The sequence below is a fragment of the Brienomyrus brachyistius genome, chromosome 6, assembly GCF_023856365.1.
Source record: "Brienomyrus brachyistius isolate T26 chromosome 6, BBRACH_0.4, whole genome shotgun sequence".
Taxonomy (NCBI): Eukaryota; Metazoa; Chordata; class Actinopteri; order Osteoglossiformes; family Mormyridae; genus Brienomyrus; species Brienomyrus brachyistius.
Window position 1 is genome coordinate 15,095,302 of NC_064538.1, and position 18,383 is coordinate 15,113,684.

At 44.1% G+C, this 18,383-nt stretch overlaps 1 protein-coding gene across 1 annotated transcript in view; it reads left to right on the forward strand.

Annotated features, from left to right (window-relative positions):
- The first annotated feature begins 11,411 nt into the window (after nucleotides 1–11,411).
- sema3bl (sema domain, immunoglobulin domain (Ig), short basic domain, secreted, (semaphorin) 3bl) overlaps nucleotides 11,412–18,383 on the forward strand; it is a 33,508-nt gene continuing 26,536 nt past the window's right edge. The window contains exon 1 of the mRNA XM_049017090.1: nucleotides 11,412–11,989. Coding sequence (XP_048873047.1) covers nucleotides 11,884–11,989 — 106 coding nt within the window. The 5' untranslated portion in view covers nucleotides 11,412–11,883. The remainder of the gene's footprint in view (nucleotides 11,990–18,383) is intronic.

Sequence of the window (18,383 nt, forward strand, 5' to 3'; positions counted from 1 at the left end):
ACCCCACGACGACATGGGGAGAACATGCAGACTCCGCACACGTGTGACCCAGGCGGAGACTCGAACCCGGGTCCTAGAGGTGTGAGGCAACAGTGCTAACCACTGCACCACCATGCCGCCACCTTCAGATGAAATGTTATATTAAAAAATGCAGTTAAAGTCCTCTTCAGATTTTCTGTATTTCCTGTTTATCCTGGGAGCCCCGATGTCCCTTTAGCTTTTGTTGTAACAGCTCTGTAAAAACAATCCTTGTGATCTACGTTTCTCTGTGTCGGAAGTCTGGAGGCCGCCGTGGGGAAACCAAAAGACCATTTTAAGAAACGCAGCTGATTGCCTCACTGCTTTTTGCTGTCTTTGGTTGGTGTGGGCATTGGTCATGCCCGTGCTATTGGGTGGGTTGCAGAGGAATGGCTGCTGTCATGGCCAGATGTACAATGCCTCCATTCCATGGAGGACGACTCACAGAGAAGCCCCTCTTATCTAGGATTTTCATTATTTTCTCCTATTGCCCTGAACATCCTTCCTCCTTCCATCCCCTTCCTCCGAAGGCACTAAATAAACTCAGCTTTTCAGATGAGATGAAGTAACCCAACTGAAGGAAAGCTCTCATTGTCCAGTATAGAAAATGCTAATCTCCTTTGAGTTCAGCCTGGGATTTTCTACCAGTCTGTCAGGGAAAAGAAAAGACTGGCTGTTGATTCAAAGCATTGTGATGGACTGAACAGAAGGGTGATCCGAAACAAGAATGGACATGGCGGGAAGTAGCGCGGCAGGACAATGCACTGCGACGCAGGAAATTGAGTTTGAGCTGGGTGAGGGAGTTCGCAGTGTGCCATTGTGCCACCTTCAGGGCTCTCTCGAGGCAGACACCCTGGTCGCGTTGAAAGGGTTACTGACCCATCCTGACCCCTGGCCCATCCTCAGCCAGGGCAGGTAACACAATATCACAGAGGGAGGTTTTGTAGTTTTAACCTTTGCCCTCCAAGCACATTCAAAGGCTGCTCCATTCGGTCTGAAATCGTTGTATACCTGTAGTGAGCTATAGTACAAAGGATTTAGCTACCTTACCACAGCATAACACAGAAAAAGCAGCGAGAATGGTAAGAATGTCCTGTAATGTGCGTTTGCCAATATTTAGTTCTCACAGCAGAACTGAAGACCTCTAAACAGACCGTGACCCACAAATCATGCCTTGTGCGCGATCCTCTCTGAGTGCCATCCCATCAGTCATCTCTGCCATCTGAAACATGAGCGAGGTCCAATCAGCACTGGATGGCTGTGGGTACGGCGTGCAGATGTGTTATGAGTTTCATGGATCGGGCCAACCATAACCCCTCCAGAGTCTGAGTTCACAGCTGCGTGGATTACAGTGAGGGAGAGGCGTATGGGTCCCGCTGGGGGCTGCCACTGTTGCTGCAGTTGATCCGTGGTTTGTGGTGAGGGCCGCTGGGACCCATTTACGAGGAAGCGCACAAGGGGATTAGGCTCAGGCGCCTCGTGGAAATGGGAAATTAGCCCGGGGTTGCGGGGCTGAAGAGGTCCGAGCTGGAGGCTTTACTGGCATTAGGATAGGGGCAGTTTCACAAGGTTAGGGGGATTCCGATAGTAAATAGGCAGTTGGGCCAGCTGAGTGTTGGACACTGATGCCTGTGAAGCGAACAGGGTGTAGGGGGATGTGAGTGGACTACATTTCCAGGAAAGCAATGATCACAAACATGGCATTGTTCTGCAGCGTCCATCCTCGAGAAGGCCAGTTCCCACAGGACCGTTTATCCCATCATAAGAGCTCTGCCGCCATAAAAGGTATCTCTGAAGTGATCAGCAGAGTGGGATGGGGCCTCTGGACACGACAGCTAGTTTATTTGCCGGAATGTGACTTATTGGGCGATGGACAAAAGGAGGGAAAGGGCAGAGTTAAAAAAAAAAAAAAAAAACTAAACTAAACATAAATATAAAAAGTGGGTGGCCTGGTGGTGCATTGGGTAGTATGGTTGCCTCACACCTCTGGGACCTCTGCCATGGTGTGGGGTTTGCATGTTCTCCCCATGTGGTCTTGGGGTTTTCTCCAGATACTCCATTTGAGGTGTGAGGTTAAGTGGAGTTACCGAATTGCCCATAAGAGTGACTGTGTGAGTGAATGGTGTGTGAGTGTACCCTACTATGGGTTGGCACCCCATCCTGGGTTTTTTTCCTGCCTTGTACCCATAGACTCTGAGATAGGCTACAGACCCCCCCACATCCCTGAATATGAAAAGTGGTAGCAGAGGATGGATGAATGTAAAAGTTCTACTTAGGTGCAAGAACATAATGATGCATTTGGAAAATGGAAACTACATAGAACAGAGAGATTATTGGAAGTTTGCCTGAATGGAACGGTGAGTGTGGCTTAGTGGTCTCACGAGTCAGGTGACTGGAGTTTGTGTTTCTTCTCACCTGTTGCTTGACCCCAGAATGATATATAAATTGTTGTTATTTTTTGTTCTGTTGTTCTCTGTAAACGAGACCACAGTAGATTTGTGTAGCTGTGGGCTTTCGTTTAGCTTGTCCCTGACAGCAGGGGTCCAGTTTGGTTTTTGAACACTTTGCATCTGCTGATAGGACTCCTTTATTGCTTCACAGCCCCGTCTGATGTGTTGATCTCTGCCCCGACCCCATTGGAGAGGAAAAGCCGACCTGCAATAATCTGACCTGGCTCAATGCTCACATCACCTGACCTGAATGTTTCTTACAGTGTTGGGCACTATGAAAAAATACCCAATTTAAAAAAATCTGAACTCACAATAAAACAATTACATATTGCATGTTTCTTACGGCTTCTCATACTTGTTCTGAAGGGCGGCACTAGTAACGGGTGACATAAAAACAAAGGACCCTTTAATAAATCACTCAGTGTGGCTGAGGGTGGGGGGAAGTTAGGTATCTAAATATTTAAACAATAAAATGTGCTCCAGCTTGTTGAGTGAGTGCACACCCCTTTAGGCACATTCCTCTAAGCCAAAGAGGCCTCAGTCTGACTTCTTTTTATATAAGCGAGAAGTTTGATACAGAGGCACACTTGTGCTTTGTACAGCAGTCTCGGCCTGGAGCTTCATACATTATTGAAAGGGAGCGTGTTCTGTCTGGAAAAGTTAGGCCTGTCAAAATGCTGCCAGATAGCTGCTCGCATCGGGTTTGTGATGGCCGCTGTGACACAGATCCTGACAGGTCCTGACTGCAGCCTGATGGATCACGGACAGCACCCTTCCACAGAGAATATGGTCCAGAAATTAGCCTTAGATATGATGAAACACAGCCTAGGGCTGATTGTGCCATAACATGCGTCCAGTCCTGTCAATGTTGCCTTTTGAAGTAAGGGTGGACACCAAGGCTACAATTTAGTGATGCTTTATTAATCCTCTGGGGAAATTCTCTTGCAGGTGAGAACTAGCTTGGGGGTCAAAGCACAGGGTCAGCCAGCATGGAGCTGGGGGTTAAGGGCCTTGCTCAAGGGCCCACAGACATATGACTATTCTGCTGAGGCCATTCTCGAAACAGCTCCCTTCAGATCATAGGTACAGAGGCTGAGCCTGTTGAGCCACAACGGCCCTAAGCTAGCTGGATATGTAATCCTAGAGGCTTTCTGCATGTACAGCTCAGACCACTGACCCAACTCAGGATGGTGGCAGCTTATTAGTCTTTCTAAAAGTACAAATATATATAGAAAGATAGAAATGTCATTTTATAGCGAAAGTCTCTATATGTGCTGTATATGTATGTAGGTGTACAGTACATATACAGTAACCCCCTCACACCCCTTCACCCCTTTGACATTCGCGGTTTTGGTTATTCACAAGTTGACTGTGAACAATTAAATGGGAATATTTTCAGACGATGCTTAAGCCAAAAGCACTACTAAATATGTTTACTGCGAGTATTATTCGTTCCAGAAATGTGCTCGTAATCCAAAGCACTCGTATATCAAAGTGAATTTTCCATTTAGAAATAATGGTATAAATATAATTGATACAAAATATAAAGTAAAAATACATAAAACAACCTGCACTTTACCTTTGAAAAGAATAGTGGATGGTGTGAGGGAGACGAGAGAGAGGAGAAGAGGAGGGTTATTTTGTAGGACGACTTTCACTTTAACTAACGGAATCACTGCTATCTGTTGGCTCACTGCTATCTTTTTCTTTTTGTGCGACTTTAACAAGGAACCTATCCAATGACAGCAGCATTTGTCTCCTTTTCGATTTCACGGAAATGTGGACATTGCATCATTGTTAAACAGATTCATCGCTTGCTCTGCAACGCCTTTATTCGGGTGGTGCTTTTCTACTAAATTTTGACTAAATGAGTGAGGGATGCCAACTGAGACCGAGCATGGGAGATGATTACCCACAATCCCACAGTGAGAGAGAGAGAAGTACCATTGGCTCAGTTGTGATTATGTGATGCTAGGCAGACAAAGCGTATACATAATACTCATATTGCAAGACCTCGCTTGCTTAGCAAATTAAAATTTATTTAAAAATTTTGTTCGTCTTGCAAAACACTTGCAAACCAAGTTACTCGCAATCCTAGGTTTGACTGTTGTGATATTGTAGCTGTAGCACAGAGTTCTTGTGTGCTTTAGGAGTTAGGAGTAAGGAATATGTTGTCCAGTAGACGGCACTCATACATTATCACTGTGTGGGTTAAAACAGTGGGCCGGCAGTGATGCAGAAGGAGAGGGAGTTTTTGTACTTAGCCAGTGGCCGTGTCGGACAGCTTGGTGTATGTATATCTTTTTTCACAGTAAATGTTGTTGGAGGTAATTCGAGGTTATTCATTTCAAGACACAAGAACTGTATATGTAAATATTAGTAATACATAATATCTGTTAGTGTAAGTACATATTATATCAATAATATTAAAAGTCTTGGCTTAGGTATGCGTCAGTAACCAGTCTCACTCACACGTTAACTGTCTTTGTAACAGTGGAATCTCACATAACTTTTCAGTGCCGAATTAAAAAATCGTGCGATCGATGCAAAGTGTGTAGTACAGTACTATTTGTTTAGAAACAGGTAATAAATTGACTTTTTATGTTAGCAATCAGGCTAGCAGACTGTTATGGGTTGAGGTTAGGGAGAGCCACGCATTATTTGTGAATTTTGCAGGGATCTTCTGTCCCTAACCCTCATAAATGTGAAGAGATGACTGTATTCCTTACCAGAATCCAGGGGAAGAAAAGAGTCTTATGAGCTATGAAGGTTAGCTGCAGTAGATAATCAGTATTGAAGCCGTTGTTCTTAATCACATAAGTACATTAGCTTTATAAGTTAGTAATGGTCAGAGGTACAATCCAGACACAATCCAATTACTTAGGACCATATTGCATGACCTTCGGGGGAGGAGGGGTGGGGTGGCAATGTGGCCAGGCATTTAGCAAATTTGCTCAGCAAGCAGACTGGGCAGGAGGCTTGGTAAGGCAATGAGATTTCGGGGCCATCATATCAAGTTAAGGTTATGAACACAAGCTTTAAGAGATATTATTCTGTAATGGTCTTTAGCAATTTAACACAAAACAGAAACTACAGGTAAAGCAGAAGGTAAAACAGTTCCAGGCCTGAGATATAAAGCAATGACTATACTGAATACCATGGCATGGCAATGTCTCGGGGGGGTGGGTAAGGCCTATTCAGGCATGAAAGGTATCCTTATGTTTTGGAAAAAAAGCATCGGTAAAAAGTCAACATGCGAGCATGATTAAAAGCTGCCCCCCGCTTTGAGTTCCAATTTCCATAAATGCGAGCACAATAATGCCTTTGACGAAGAGTTATTCATTGATCACACGTTTCATTTTGTAAGGGCTGTGATCTGTAAATCAAAGCCAGCTATCTGAATCATACACGTCCCCTGTTCACTTGAGAAGGCCACGCCGCAGATTGTGCCCCACGGATGTCTACTCGTGAGGAAAGAGGAGACGCGGGGCGCTCGACTGCATCGCGGTCAGGCAGAAAGCTTTTTATTAGGCCCCTGGTTGTGACACGGCAGCCCGGAGCCTCTTACATCTGCCTGCACGGCTGCTTCACACACGTCGCATGTTGGCTTCACGCAGTCTTTTTGTGTGGATGCACTCTGACAAAAAAAGTGAAAGTTCTCCTTGTCCTGTGGTTCAGAGATGGTCGTAGTTACACCACAGAAGTATAAAATACACAAAGGTACACTTCAGTTTTATGATCAGAACATTACAGAACAATGTATTCCTTTTTACAGGAAAAGATAATCAGAATCCCACAAGTAGAATCTGGAGTTTGAACTCCACTCCAGCTGCCATGGTTATTGCTCTCAGTAGAATACTTGCCATATGTATCTTTCGTAGTCTGTAGTCTATCTGGAATACCTGTGTGATACATGAAGCATGTATGTAGGTCAACTGGGACTAGGCAGCCATAGTGATAAAGAAATAGCACAGTAACAACCCAGCCCACGTTCCCTGCTAGACTTTAAAAATCCATGTCTTTGTCATATAAATATCACATGAACCCAGAGCCATGCATGCATTCCCAGGATACCAGTCCTGCAGAACCATGTGGTTTTCACACATGTAAAGCTCCAAGAGAAGATCTGACAAGAGACGTTTTCATCTAATTAGACTGGTGTATATTGCTTATTATATTTATTATACTGGCGTCCAAGGAATCCATCTCATTTTGGCCTGAAGGTAAAGAAGAAAATAAGAGTAATGTCCAGAGAGCAGCTGCGGAAATGCCATTTGTAGAGTATACTGTAGGAAGGGACTGTCCTGTTTACAGGAATGCAAAAATTGTCATAAGATTAGCTTGACAGAACCAGGAAACGTGGCTGCTTTCCAGTGCACAAGCCACGTCTAATATTGAAAAGAGTCAGTTTATTACTGCAGTGGTACAGGGTGTTATAGACAATGGACTTCTGACCAGGAAAGGAGTCAGTTTAATCATCCTTCAGGACAATCTTGATAAATAGGCAAAATTCTGTCTATCTGCATTTTCCAAGTAAGGCTACAGTCTCATTCCCTTTTTTGCAGCACATTACCTTCTTCTTTGTTCTCCCATAAAGACAATGCCCCAGCTTTCAGGGAAAATGCTATTTCTACCACATTTTCAGTGCACTAACAGATTTAGCTGTCCTGTTGGTGTCATTCATCTTCCCCAGCCCAAGCAATCCACAGACCACAATGCCATAGGGACTTGTGGGGCGTCTGCAACTATCACCACTGCCTACAACAAACTACTCGGCCTTCATTTACAATTAGCCTTTAGATCAGCGAAAGCTGAAGAAGAAGTTTTAAAGGAAAGAGCAGAGCAGCTCCAGCTCCTCGCTAAGGTTGTATGACCACCCCGAGCGTGTGCAAAGCGCTCACTCAGTAAAACACCCTGTTCAGTCACTTTTACACACTGACACATTCTATTGACAGACCACCCATGAAACATGTTTGTATCTTAAAATATTTCTGTTTAGACTAACATATTGACTGGCACTACATCAACACTTGATATATTCCAAACATAGAAGTACAATCAGCCACACACAGAAACCTCGCTGCTCCCTTGCATGACAGCTTTGATTAATGGCAGCTTGCTTGGTAGCAATAAACAAATAATTATACTGCACAATGACATTTGCATCACACATCATAAGTCACAGTCAGCCAGAGCTATGATGTAGTAAATCATAAAGCGAAAATGTTTAATATATTACCTTTTAAAAGTGGGTCTTCGCTATCATTATTTTATTGGAAAACGTTTAAAATGGCAGAAAGCCAAGACTGTGCTAAAGATTGAAATGGCAGATTTTTTCATCTTCTTTTTGCTGTGTCCAGGTTCACCTATGGAACTTGGAAGGGGTTGCTACTGCATACTGACACTGTATACTGACACTGCATACTGACACTGTATACTGACACTGCATACTGACACTGTATACTGACACTGCATACTGACACTGTATACTGACACTGCATACTGACACTGCATACTGACAACATCGTATCTCATGCACACATACAATGACACACACACAGACACACAGGCATGCTAGCTTAGAGTAAGATGATTCTCTTTTCCATTTAGTGCTTCTCCCCCAGTTGTCACGTCTCCCTCCCCCTTTCATTTCCTCTCACGTTATCGCTTGCAAAATGTAAGGTGATGGCAGGTTGACAGAGGCAGAAATGACTACATCCATTTTTCTTTGCCACGTTCACATGGACCCAACCCTGCCTCCTCTGACTGTGCTCCTCATTTCCCTCAGTTAATGCTGGGATTGGATGATCCAAGTCTTAGTTCCCAGGATATCTGCTAGATTTTTAAAAGGAGCTCTGACTGCAAGTGGGGTTGCAGGAACCACAGTGTAATGTCTGATATTATTTTATCATATATACTATATGCCTTATTTGGGCTATATGGGATAGTTGGTAACAATGAAGTAACCATAATAATGGAGTGTATCAAAAGTAGCACAACAGGCAGTATTACATCTCTGGGTCTGTGGTTTTGGTTCCGGTCCCAACTCTGTCTGTTCTAGACTCTCATTGGCGCCTCAAGTTTCTGCGGGTTTTCTTCAGCTCTTATAAAATGAAAAAGTCAAGTTTATTGGACAGAGAACAGAGCCACGCGACGTGGGATGACAGGAATGAATAGCAACTTTATTTGGGTGTGGGAGCAGAGATGTGCTTAACGAAACAGTGAGGAGAATGGAGAGAAAAGGAGCAATTCTGGCTTTGGCAGAAGAGAAAAACGCAGGAAAATGAATCGGGGCGTTGGGAATGGCTAAGATGGGAAAGGGGCCCAGGCTTTGGGGTCTGGAGACGTACTCTGTGGGGGGCTGAGAGAACGTTCCGGCATCTGAAAATCAGGCAATCGGGGAAAGCAAATGAACGGGCTCGTAAACTGACCTCCACCCCCCCCACCATCCATCGGAAGTCAGAATTTACAATTTTAGACACTAAAAGACTGATGTATACATGTGAGCCCCCTACGAGTGGAATGATCTGGATCGTTTCAGTCCTGATTAGATTATCAGTGATGGAGAGATGAATGACTAGAGGGTCTCAACAAAAACTCTTTCATTGAGGTTTTTAGAGCAAGTAAAGCATTGTTTACACTACGTACCAGCTTACCCTTCCCTTTACAAGAACGTGCATCACTCACTTTGTTGAACTAAACCAGTTCATGCTTTGTGGTTTTTATTACCAAGACCCCAAAGTGTGCCTTCTATGTCTATTATTGCTCATGTTCGGCAATTATTGTTGACTGTTATCTTCCATCTTTCTACACTACGCACCTTGCAATTCTCCTTTTGTCACGATCGTGGATTGCGGGTAAGGCGCACGGACATGCAGGCAGGCAAGGAAGCAGGCAAGACAGGCAAGGTACGGGGAAAACGGGGATTTAATAATAATATGGGGAGCAGGAAACATTGGACGATAACTAACATCAATGAGAGACGAGGAACTGAGGTAAGACACGGACTGAAATAGACCAAACAAAAGGGTACGGCTGGGTACAATCAGGGAAGCACACGTGGATAATCAGGGGGGCGTGGCACACACGAGGATCATACGAGCTGGGCGTGACACCTTTCATAAGAACATAAGAAATATACAAATGCGAGGAGGCCATTCGGCCCATCAGGATCGTTTGGGGAGAACTTAAGTAATAGCTCAGACTTGTTAAAATATTATCTAGTTCTGATTTAAAGGAACCCAGGCTTTCAGCTTGTGCTACACTAGCAGGAACACTATTCCATACTCTGTGTAAAGAAGTGCTTCCTAAGATTCTCCCGCTAATTTCCACTTATGGCCACGAGTTCTAGTATTTAAACTATAATATTTTAAATATAAATACTTTATATTTCTGCTCCCTACATGGATTACCTTACATTTATCTATTTTAAATTTCATCTGCCAGGTATCAGTTCAGTCACTAATTAAATCCAGATCCCATTGTAGCCTCTCTACTGCTAGATGAGTATCTGTTACACCACCCACCTTGGTGTCGTCTGCAAATTTAACCAGTTTACTGTATGTATTGGTGTCAATATCATTAATGTAAATTAGGAACAATAGTGGTCCTAAAATTGAACCCTGCGGTACCCCACTATGAATGCAGGCCCACTGTGACATCGTGCCTCTAATAACTACTCACTGCTTCCTGTCTGTTAACCAGTTTTCGATCCAAACTGCTACAGTTCCTAAAATCCCTGCAGCTTTGAGCGTAAGCAAGAGCCGTCTAAGTAGATCACATCGTAGGCCTTTTTGTGATTCAATGTATTTCCTCACACAAGTCTTTTTCCATGAAGATTTTCATACTACTTTGTGTGTAAATGCCTCCTTTAAGTCAGTCCTTTCAATTTTCCTGGAATTTACAAGCAAAGTTTTGGAGCTATTTTACAAGGATGTGGTAAGGCATTCAATTGTGTCTCGTCAGTAAAACCCAGCAGATCTTAATTGTGAAAGGTCGTTCCTGCTCAGTTGCACACAGGATCTACTGCCCTCTAGCTGTAGTGACTGGTGCAGAGTTCAGTTCACCAGCCTTGTGTCAAGGGTCACATTTTTGTTAAGAGGAGTGATCACTTGTTTTATTTTTATTACCATTGATGAGATCTGCCCCACCAATACACATTCATCCACCCTTCCATCCTAAATCCCCTTATCCAATGCAATGTACATTGATGAATTTTTATGTTTGAGAAACTCCAACATACGAATAAAAACTGAAATTTGCAGTACTCACTCAGTCAATTTCATGTTGTTTTTTTGAGAAGAAACCTACAGTGACTGAAAGTCAGTCATCAAAATTCACTAAGTCACTCAGAAACTTTCTCAAAAACATGACTGTGTGAGTTTCAGAAATTTGCTCTTCAATTACCCACAAGATCCACAAGTGAATTGTTAAAAGTACTGTTTTAACAATGGATTATGCCTTTATATCTAAAGGAATGCCGCCAAATATAACTTGAATATTTTCCGCAGACATGTTATTAAAATGGCCAGACTTTATACACACTGCATGTTCCAGTTTTTGACTGACTGACACAACCTCACTGAGACTGTAACTCAGCATTTCTTTGGGTTTTAGTTACTTATCCCGAAAAAACAAGAAGCCCTGACGCGGTCTGCTTTGTTTGCTACTGCTAGAGTCCATTTCGGTCAGGCTGTGATCAAAACTGAAAAAAAATACCAGCATTTGCTTAACTCATTATTTGTTCCAACCAATTAATTAATTAATTAATTAAAATTAATTTGCCTTTAAAAATATAGGACTAACCGAAAACGGCCATAAAATCAGGTGGCAGAAAAGGATTCAGGATGTCCAAAAACATCCCGTACATGTATATGCCAGTTCATTTAAAGCTCTCTCACACAATGAAAAACACACTAAGAAGCTTTTTTACACAGCAAACGTGACAAAGACAGACTGCGAAAACAACATGCTCACTGATTACGTGACGCATCGTTAGCGTTGGATTTGAGCGTCGCATCAAAAGGCGCAAATGCGCGACTAACAGCCGCAGCCGAACCCGCTCGAACTGCAGGTTAAATACTTCGGGGGGTCTTGTTTGGAGGCGGGTCCATCCCCGTCTTTTCTTTCAGTCTTTGCGCTGTTGGGGAAAGGCGGGGTCGACCGCTTCCCAAGCACTTACTAAATACAGACTGCAATGTCCTGGAGTGAAATATCTGCTAGCTGAAGCTGGACGCCTATTCAATGTGGGGAAATCAAGGTGTCGGGAGCGTCTGGAAACCACCGGGAAATAGGACAGCCCGTTATAACAGACCTTAGGAAGGGCTCCGAAATCTGCTGTTATTCAGTTTTGTTTGGATAAAAAAAAATCATAAGCATAGATAATTAATTGGCATAAGGTGAATATTAGGTGGAAATGATGAAGGAAGTCATTTTCTTCACGAATATTGTTCTGGCCTTACTGATGATGACAGCTTCAGCGTCCAAGCTGAATGTGCCGCGACTACGCCTTTCATACAAAGGTAGTTCTTTTTCAACTGCTTAAAAAAACTTATCACTGGATTACTATCGTATTTTGTAAAATTAAAAAGCGGCAATTCCGTTCACCGAACAAGTTTTATTGGCTTATACATATGCTTTGGTATATTCCTTAGTAAAGTAATTGTGTTATTTGCCTGTTATTATATGAGATAATCACAGCCTGTATGGGCTATCGTTTGTTTTAAATGACAAGTAGAAATTGAATTTTACCGCGTCTCAAATCCGGATTTTATTTCACTATAAATTCTTTGCTTTAGTAAATTCCTCTTTGAATTATAGCATTCTTGGGGTATTTTTTTGACAGTGTTTCAAAAGGGATATTTTAAAACAGTAGATGTAATTCCTGTTATTTGCTATTAGTTTAAATTAATGTGTGAAGAGGGGGGTCATTGTTGTGTAAATATTGGTTGTTGTAGGCTACAGTAAAACCGAACATGCGTTTTGTTTAGTCCGGTACAAACGATTAAGCTGCTTTCCTGCGGGCTTTTTGGCATATTTTCACCTCTCTGTGGTCAGGCTCGCCTGCGGTCCTGAAACGTTTAATTCATCCTGTGAACGCCATTAAGTTTTATTGAGCGGAGGCAAAACTGTGCTGCCACCGATATCTGAAACCGTAAAAGTTTAACCTGGAGCACAATTTTCTTGGTCTACACTCAGGAAGTTCGCAAAATACGTATAATTATATTGTATTCTTAAATATCCTGAAAGTCTGCTGCTTAAGGATTTACAGGGGCTGTATAGTTGATTTCTTAACTTCAACGCTTAAGCACTCGATAATATTTAAGTGATATTTTATCATTATATATATATATATATATATATATATATATATCATTAAAGCTTCTACCCCCACATATAAAAACTTATACTTACATGAAATACTAATTTCACCCCTGCCAGGTTAAATCTCTGTAGGCCGACCTGAAACACAGCTTTGACTGGTCCTCTGCTTTCAGATATCACTATGCTTAACTGTGGGAACGAAGACTAAATGATCTCTGATGTGTTATAGTGCTTCCTCTGGACCAGAAGCTGACCAAAAAAAAAACAAACAAGCAAAAAATGGGCAGCTTTAAATATCCAAATGAGAATGCACTCGACAAGCAGAAAACAGGAAGGAGGAAAGAGGGGCCTTCAACCAGCGATGAGATAAGCAATGACCTCCTGCGAGTCCCAGACCTAGTGTTCCGACCCTGTTCTTGAACCGAATGACAGGCCATCCTCCAGCCCACTTAATACACCCCCGAAACAAAGGGGCTGAACCCTCAAGGGTTTGCCAGTTGTACCTTTCACTGTACATAATTTTACCTTTTAAGGTACAGACTCCGAGGAATATTTCTGTACCATTGATGGTACATTAATGCTGTTTGTACCTTTGTAATGTTCCTCAGAGTCCATTTCTTTACCCTAGAAGGTACAATTACAAAGGTGCAAATTTTTACCTTTTTTTCTGAGAGTGTCTGGTGGTTTTAACCGCATGTCACAGTCAGAATCGGGGTCCATGTGGGAGGTAGCCATGTTTACAGGGGGAAGTGGGGGGCCACTCTTAAACTCCTCACAGAGGCCTTGTAAAGTGTGCTGTCTGACCGCCAGGGATTCTGCGGAATCCCAGGTGCTCTGCTGGGGAGCATCTGGAGACAGAGCGGACGAAGCGTGCTGACGTTTGTGGCATGAGTGAGCATAGAACCCCACTCTGCGCTCACTGAATACTCTCCTCCTCTCTGCCCAAATTCAGCTTTCTAGTAGCAAGGACGACTCGGCGGGAAAACAATTTCTCAGCAGTATAGTGGTTCCTGGGCTCTCCATTTTGTCAAATTCATTCTTCATCTGGCTTTCTGGCCACAGAGGAACGGGAGTCAGGTGGTCACTGGTGACATGTTCTGTCATAGCGATTCGGCCGGGGCCCGGCTGATTGGAGTTGGCGGTACGGATGCCTTAGCAGCCTGTCAGACTAATGGAACGCAGCAAACTTCAAAGGTACCCGTCTGATTTCAGTGGCGCCCTGCATGGTGGGACCGTGCCGATTTTGATCTGGCGGTAGGCCTCTCCCAGGCTTGGATCTTGGCACTGGGGAAATTGCTAACCCAGGAACAAACCTCAACTCAGCCAATCATGGGGATTCAGGGATTGTCCTCCACTTGAGATGATGATGTAGCAGAGTTGTCTCTAGCACCAGTATCTCCATGCAGTATTCTTGCAAAATCTATGCAATTGGGATAATGGGAGAAGAACATTGTGACAGACACAGGAAAGTTAGAGACACCTGGTGAGAATCCCCCCCTGGCTGATTTTCTGATAAAATGTGGCAAAGCTCTGTCACATGGTTTCTATCTGCACGCATTGCTATTCCACTGGACTCCTCTTTTTTTGACACGTGTCATTTCAAGGGATCTGGCATCTCACTGCTATTTCTGTATCCATCGGGATTGTCGTCAGTCACTCTTGGATCATAGAGTCTGGCCAGTGTGAGTGATGCGATGGTGCTGGGCAGCCGAGGATGTAACAGGGCGAGAACACTGGGCATACTCACATTGGGCAGATAGGAGCCAGCAAATAGGGCAACAGCAAATACTTACAGTTAAAGGAGCTTATTAATTAAATGGGAATATGAATGTAAAGTAATGCATTTGTCTTCAGCTCATGCAGTCATGGTAAATCTGTTCTATAAAATTTTGAGTAGAAGAGAGAGGGAGAGCAATAGGTGGAATACAGTGGATGGTGCGATTGGCCACAACTGTTGGTCACGTGACCTCTCCCTCGCTTGGGTCCACATGTGCCACTGTGGGTTATCTCTCAGCCTGTTGCATCAAGGGCTACATTTTTGCTGTGGTAGTTTACACAGAGGTGGACAAACCTCAACAGGAAGGAGAAGAACAATGCTATATTGTGCTCTTTTCTGTCCTCTGTTTGCTGAATAGTATGTTTGTGTCCAATTAGGTTCTAGGCCCTCGGCAGTAAACAGTCTTTTACACATGTTTGACACATCTGGTAGCGGTCTATATTCCCAGCCATGGCAGTCTTTCTGATTACCATGCTACCCCCCCGGCTCCTATTCTGACAATCGGAATGCTAATCCCCACTAGTCTACGGTTTTTGTCACTGAGAGAGACTCAGCTAACAGGGGAAGGGACTTTCTGTATTGTTGCTGAAAGGGTGGTTTAGTATTTGCTCCACAATTACTAGGAAAATCAGGACTGGTAATTTTCCTTGTGCCGAATGTCATTGCACAACTGATTGTCGGTCAAGGGAATTGGCATATTTAGGGATTTAGGGATGAAAAGTGAGTGATGCTGGACATACACAAGGGCAATATGACTCAGTGCAGTGATTGTCATGGGACTGATTATATCAAAGAGGCCCCTATTTGACCCGTTATCCGCTCACTCACACCCTTTTTTTTAGCCTGTCGTTTTGGGCTGGACAGGAAATTGGGTGTTAGTACTTGTTTACGAGGTGATACCTAACAAGTATTAAAAGATATTATAGGGCGACACATCCTGTCTGTCTGAAAATTATTCTGCCCTGATAGTGAATGTCAGGAAAAAGCTCAGCAACATAAATGGCAGCAGCGAAAACGGCATCAAGGCTTAAATGCAAATTACTAATGTGGCACCAGGCCAGCGGGTTAAAGCCTTTTATCAAACTATTTGTCTGAACTTCTCCCGCTTCCCACAACCTGGTCTGCATGCCGCTGTGATCCCCTCACGGCTGCGTAAGCGGAAAGGTCCCTCTGTATGTGTGCGGCCATGAATGTAACCTAAATATGATGGATGAACATTCTTCAAAGTACCAGAAAGGGCACTTTCTCTCTCACACATCTTTCCAGTTCCTTTTAACCACGTGCAGACTACACTTCAGTGCGTGGTGAACATTTAGCACTTTTCAGGCGCTGCTTATAGGGACAAGTATTTATTTTATGACGTGAAAGGCTATACCTCTGTTTCATTCCTTGTATTTAAACAGAGGCATTTGTGTATTTACTGATGGCTGCCCTGGCTGCCCCATGGTTCTTCGCGGTTAGTATAACATCTACAGCTCCAAGGAAAGCATGGGGCTGTGGCACCGACGCGATCCCATTCCTGAGCGGTGCTTGTAAATGGGAATCCCCGTGACTTGGTGCTGGTTGTACCGCTGTGATTTGAAATTGAATGTGATCAGGTCTGAAGTGGATGTTTATTTTTTAAGTAGATCTCCGAGGATCCATGTGGACAGCATGGGGGATTAGGGTTTTCTTGACGCACCCCATCCTGTACCGTGACATGTTGGGGGGCCATGTGTGTCGGTGTCCGTGCTAATGCATGTTTCCATTGCACTCTTATTGTTCTTTGTGTCGGTAGCTGTAATTGTCGGTAGGGAGCAGTGTGCCACTCTCTGGGAGGTTTGGCCATTTCTGAACGGCTTTTGCGTTAGCGAAGAGTGTAACCAGCTAGCAGCTGGGCGGAGCCACCTCAGGCTGTCTTTGTTTGCCGGCCGGGTGACAGACAGTGAGCACTCTCGAGAACAATCCCCACACCGAGTCGACCGGTCCAGCCCAGTAATCGATTTGTTCCAGCCGCAAGCTGCTGACAGTAAGAGCAGCACTGGTGCCCTTCGCTCCTGATGTATTAATTCAGCAGCTCGACCTTACATCCACATTCACAACATTTGTCTTACACAAGCAGTCACACTGGTGGTGACCCCATACATCATCCGACACATACATTCGGTGTCTCTCTCTGACAAGCACACACACTCTTGCTGTGGAGTGACATGTTCAGTATAGACGCAGGGTCGAGTGTGAGCTGTTAATGAGGGAGGTCCTTAAAAGCGGGGCGCTGCCGCTGAACGGGAAAGGCAGCTGGAGCACATTTTAGGAATGATTTTTTAATTAAGGAGAGAGGGAGGGAGAGCGTCTTCCATCACACTGGACAGGGTTGAAGCACTCCAGCGGGGCCCTCACTGGGGTGGCTGGGCAGGGGGGTGGGGGCCCCAGGTGCTCTCCAGGGGCCCCGTTCACCAAGCTCTCATCACATCACCATTCGTTTCTTTTTCCATTCTCTCCCACTTTCATGTCTCACCTACTCACTTTAATCACTGTCTTCGTAAGTTTGTAAGATTAAGTGCACGTTATGTATATGTTGTGATGTGTGCATTTGAAGTATAGGTGTTGGTGGGGGTTAGCCAAAGTAAACGTTTAGCTCCCTTGAACTTAAACGTTAGATTTGGAAGCAATTTGGAAAGGTGTTATGGAGTTCCGAAGTTACGCTTTTTAATCCTCCGTTCTCCAAGATGCAGCTTGTTTCAGATAAGATCCTCACAGCTGTGGTGTAGGGGAGCCAGGCTTACAGTGAGCAGATCATTACTGACCTTGGCAGCAGAATTCCTGGCTCGTACCCGGGTAATTGGAACACGGCCAAACTGCATCCAAGTTCCCCCTCAGAGGCTTGAGAAGCCATCCAACCATTATAAAGCGTAGCACGTACAGCTGGTGGATCCTGTAGTGCAGTGGCCACTCTTTCTGAGATCTGTGGCATCATTTCCTGCAGCCACTGCCGTGGAAGGGATGACGGCACTTGGAATCAGGGCCAGGTTTTTAAAATAGAGCTGATTTGACGTCTGAGTGCTAATTAATGCTCACTGCAGGATGTGGCAGCTCAGGGAAAAACGCCAGACATTGTCATTATGAGACAGACCCCCTTACCCCACCCACATATAATTGCTACAATGTAAAATTAGAACTATGAAACAATAGCACAGATGTTATCTTCATGTAGGTAAAATGATTATTTACTCACAATATAAGCACCTGGATGAAAATAATATTGGGAAATGTGTATTCAAAAATTGAACCATATGATACAGAGGAAATACCTTTAGAATCAAATCCAGGAGACTTTTAAGGTAATGCAGTAAGGTCCAAGGATAAGGCTACAGATAGCAGTGGACACGTGCACTGGAAGCAGCAGGCCTTTCCGGCACCTTGACTATCTGCATCCAGATGGGAATGGACCAGCCAGCAGGCCCTCTGATGTCCTAGGGAGGTCCGGGGACCTGGTAGGTTTCAAATATTCATCAGGATTCCTGGCATTCCTGCCACCCTGGATTAGTACACGAGGTTCCATGACGGGTGAGATGGTCTTGGAAGTCTGAGCAGGACCACAAGCATGAGAGATGTGGAGGGACAGAGCAGAGCAGGCTTAGATGGGCAGTGCCATGTCCTGAGGTCTAATTTGGATCAGATGTGGCTAAGGTGACACAGCCGGTTCTAACCTTAGGGTTTAATTTGTACTGAGCCACAGATACGTATTTGACTCGCTCTGTCAGTCACTTGACAGTGAGAGGGGGGCTGAGCTTGCATGAAGTACGGAGCTACTTTGAACTTAATATGGCTGGGAA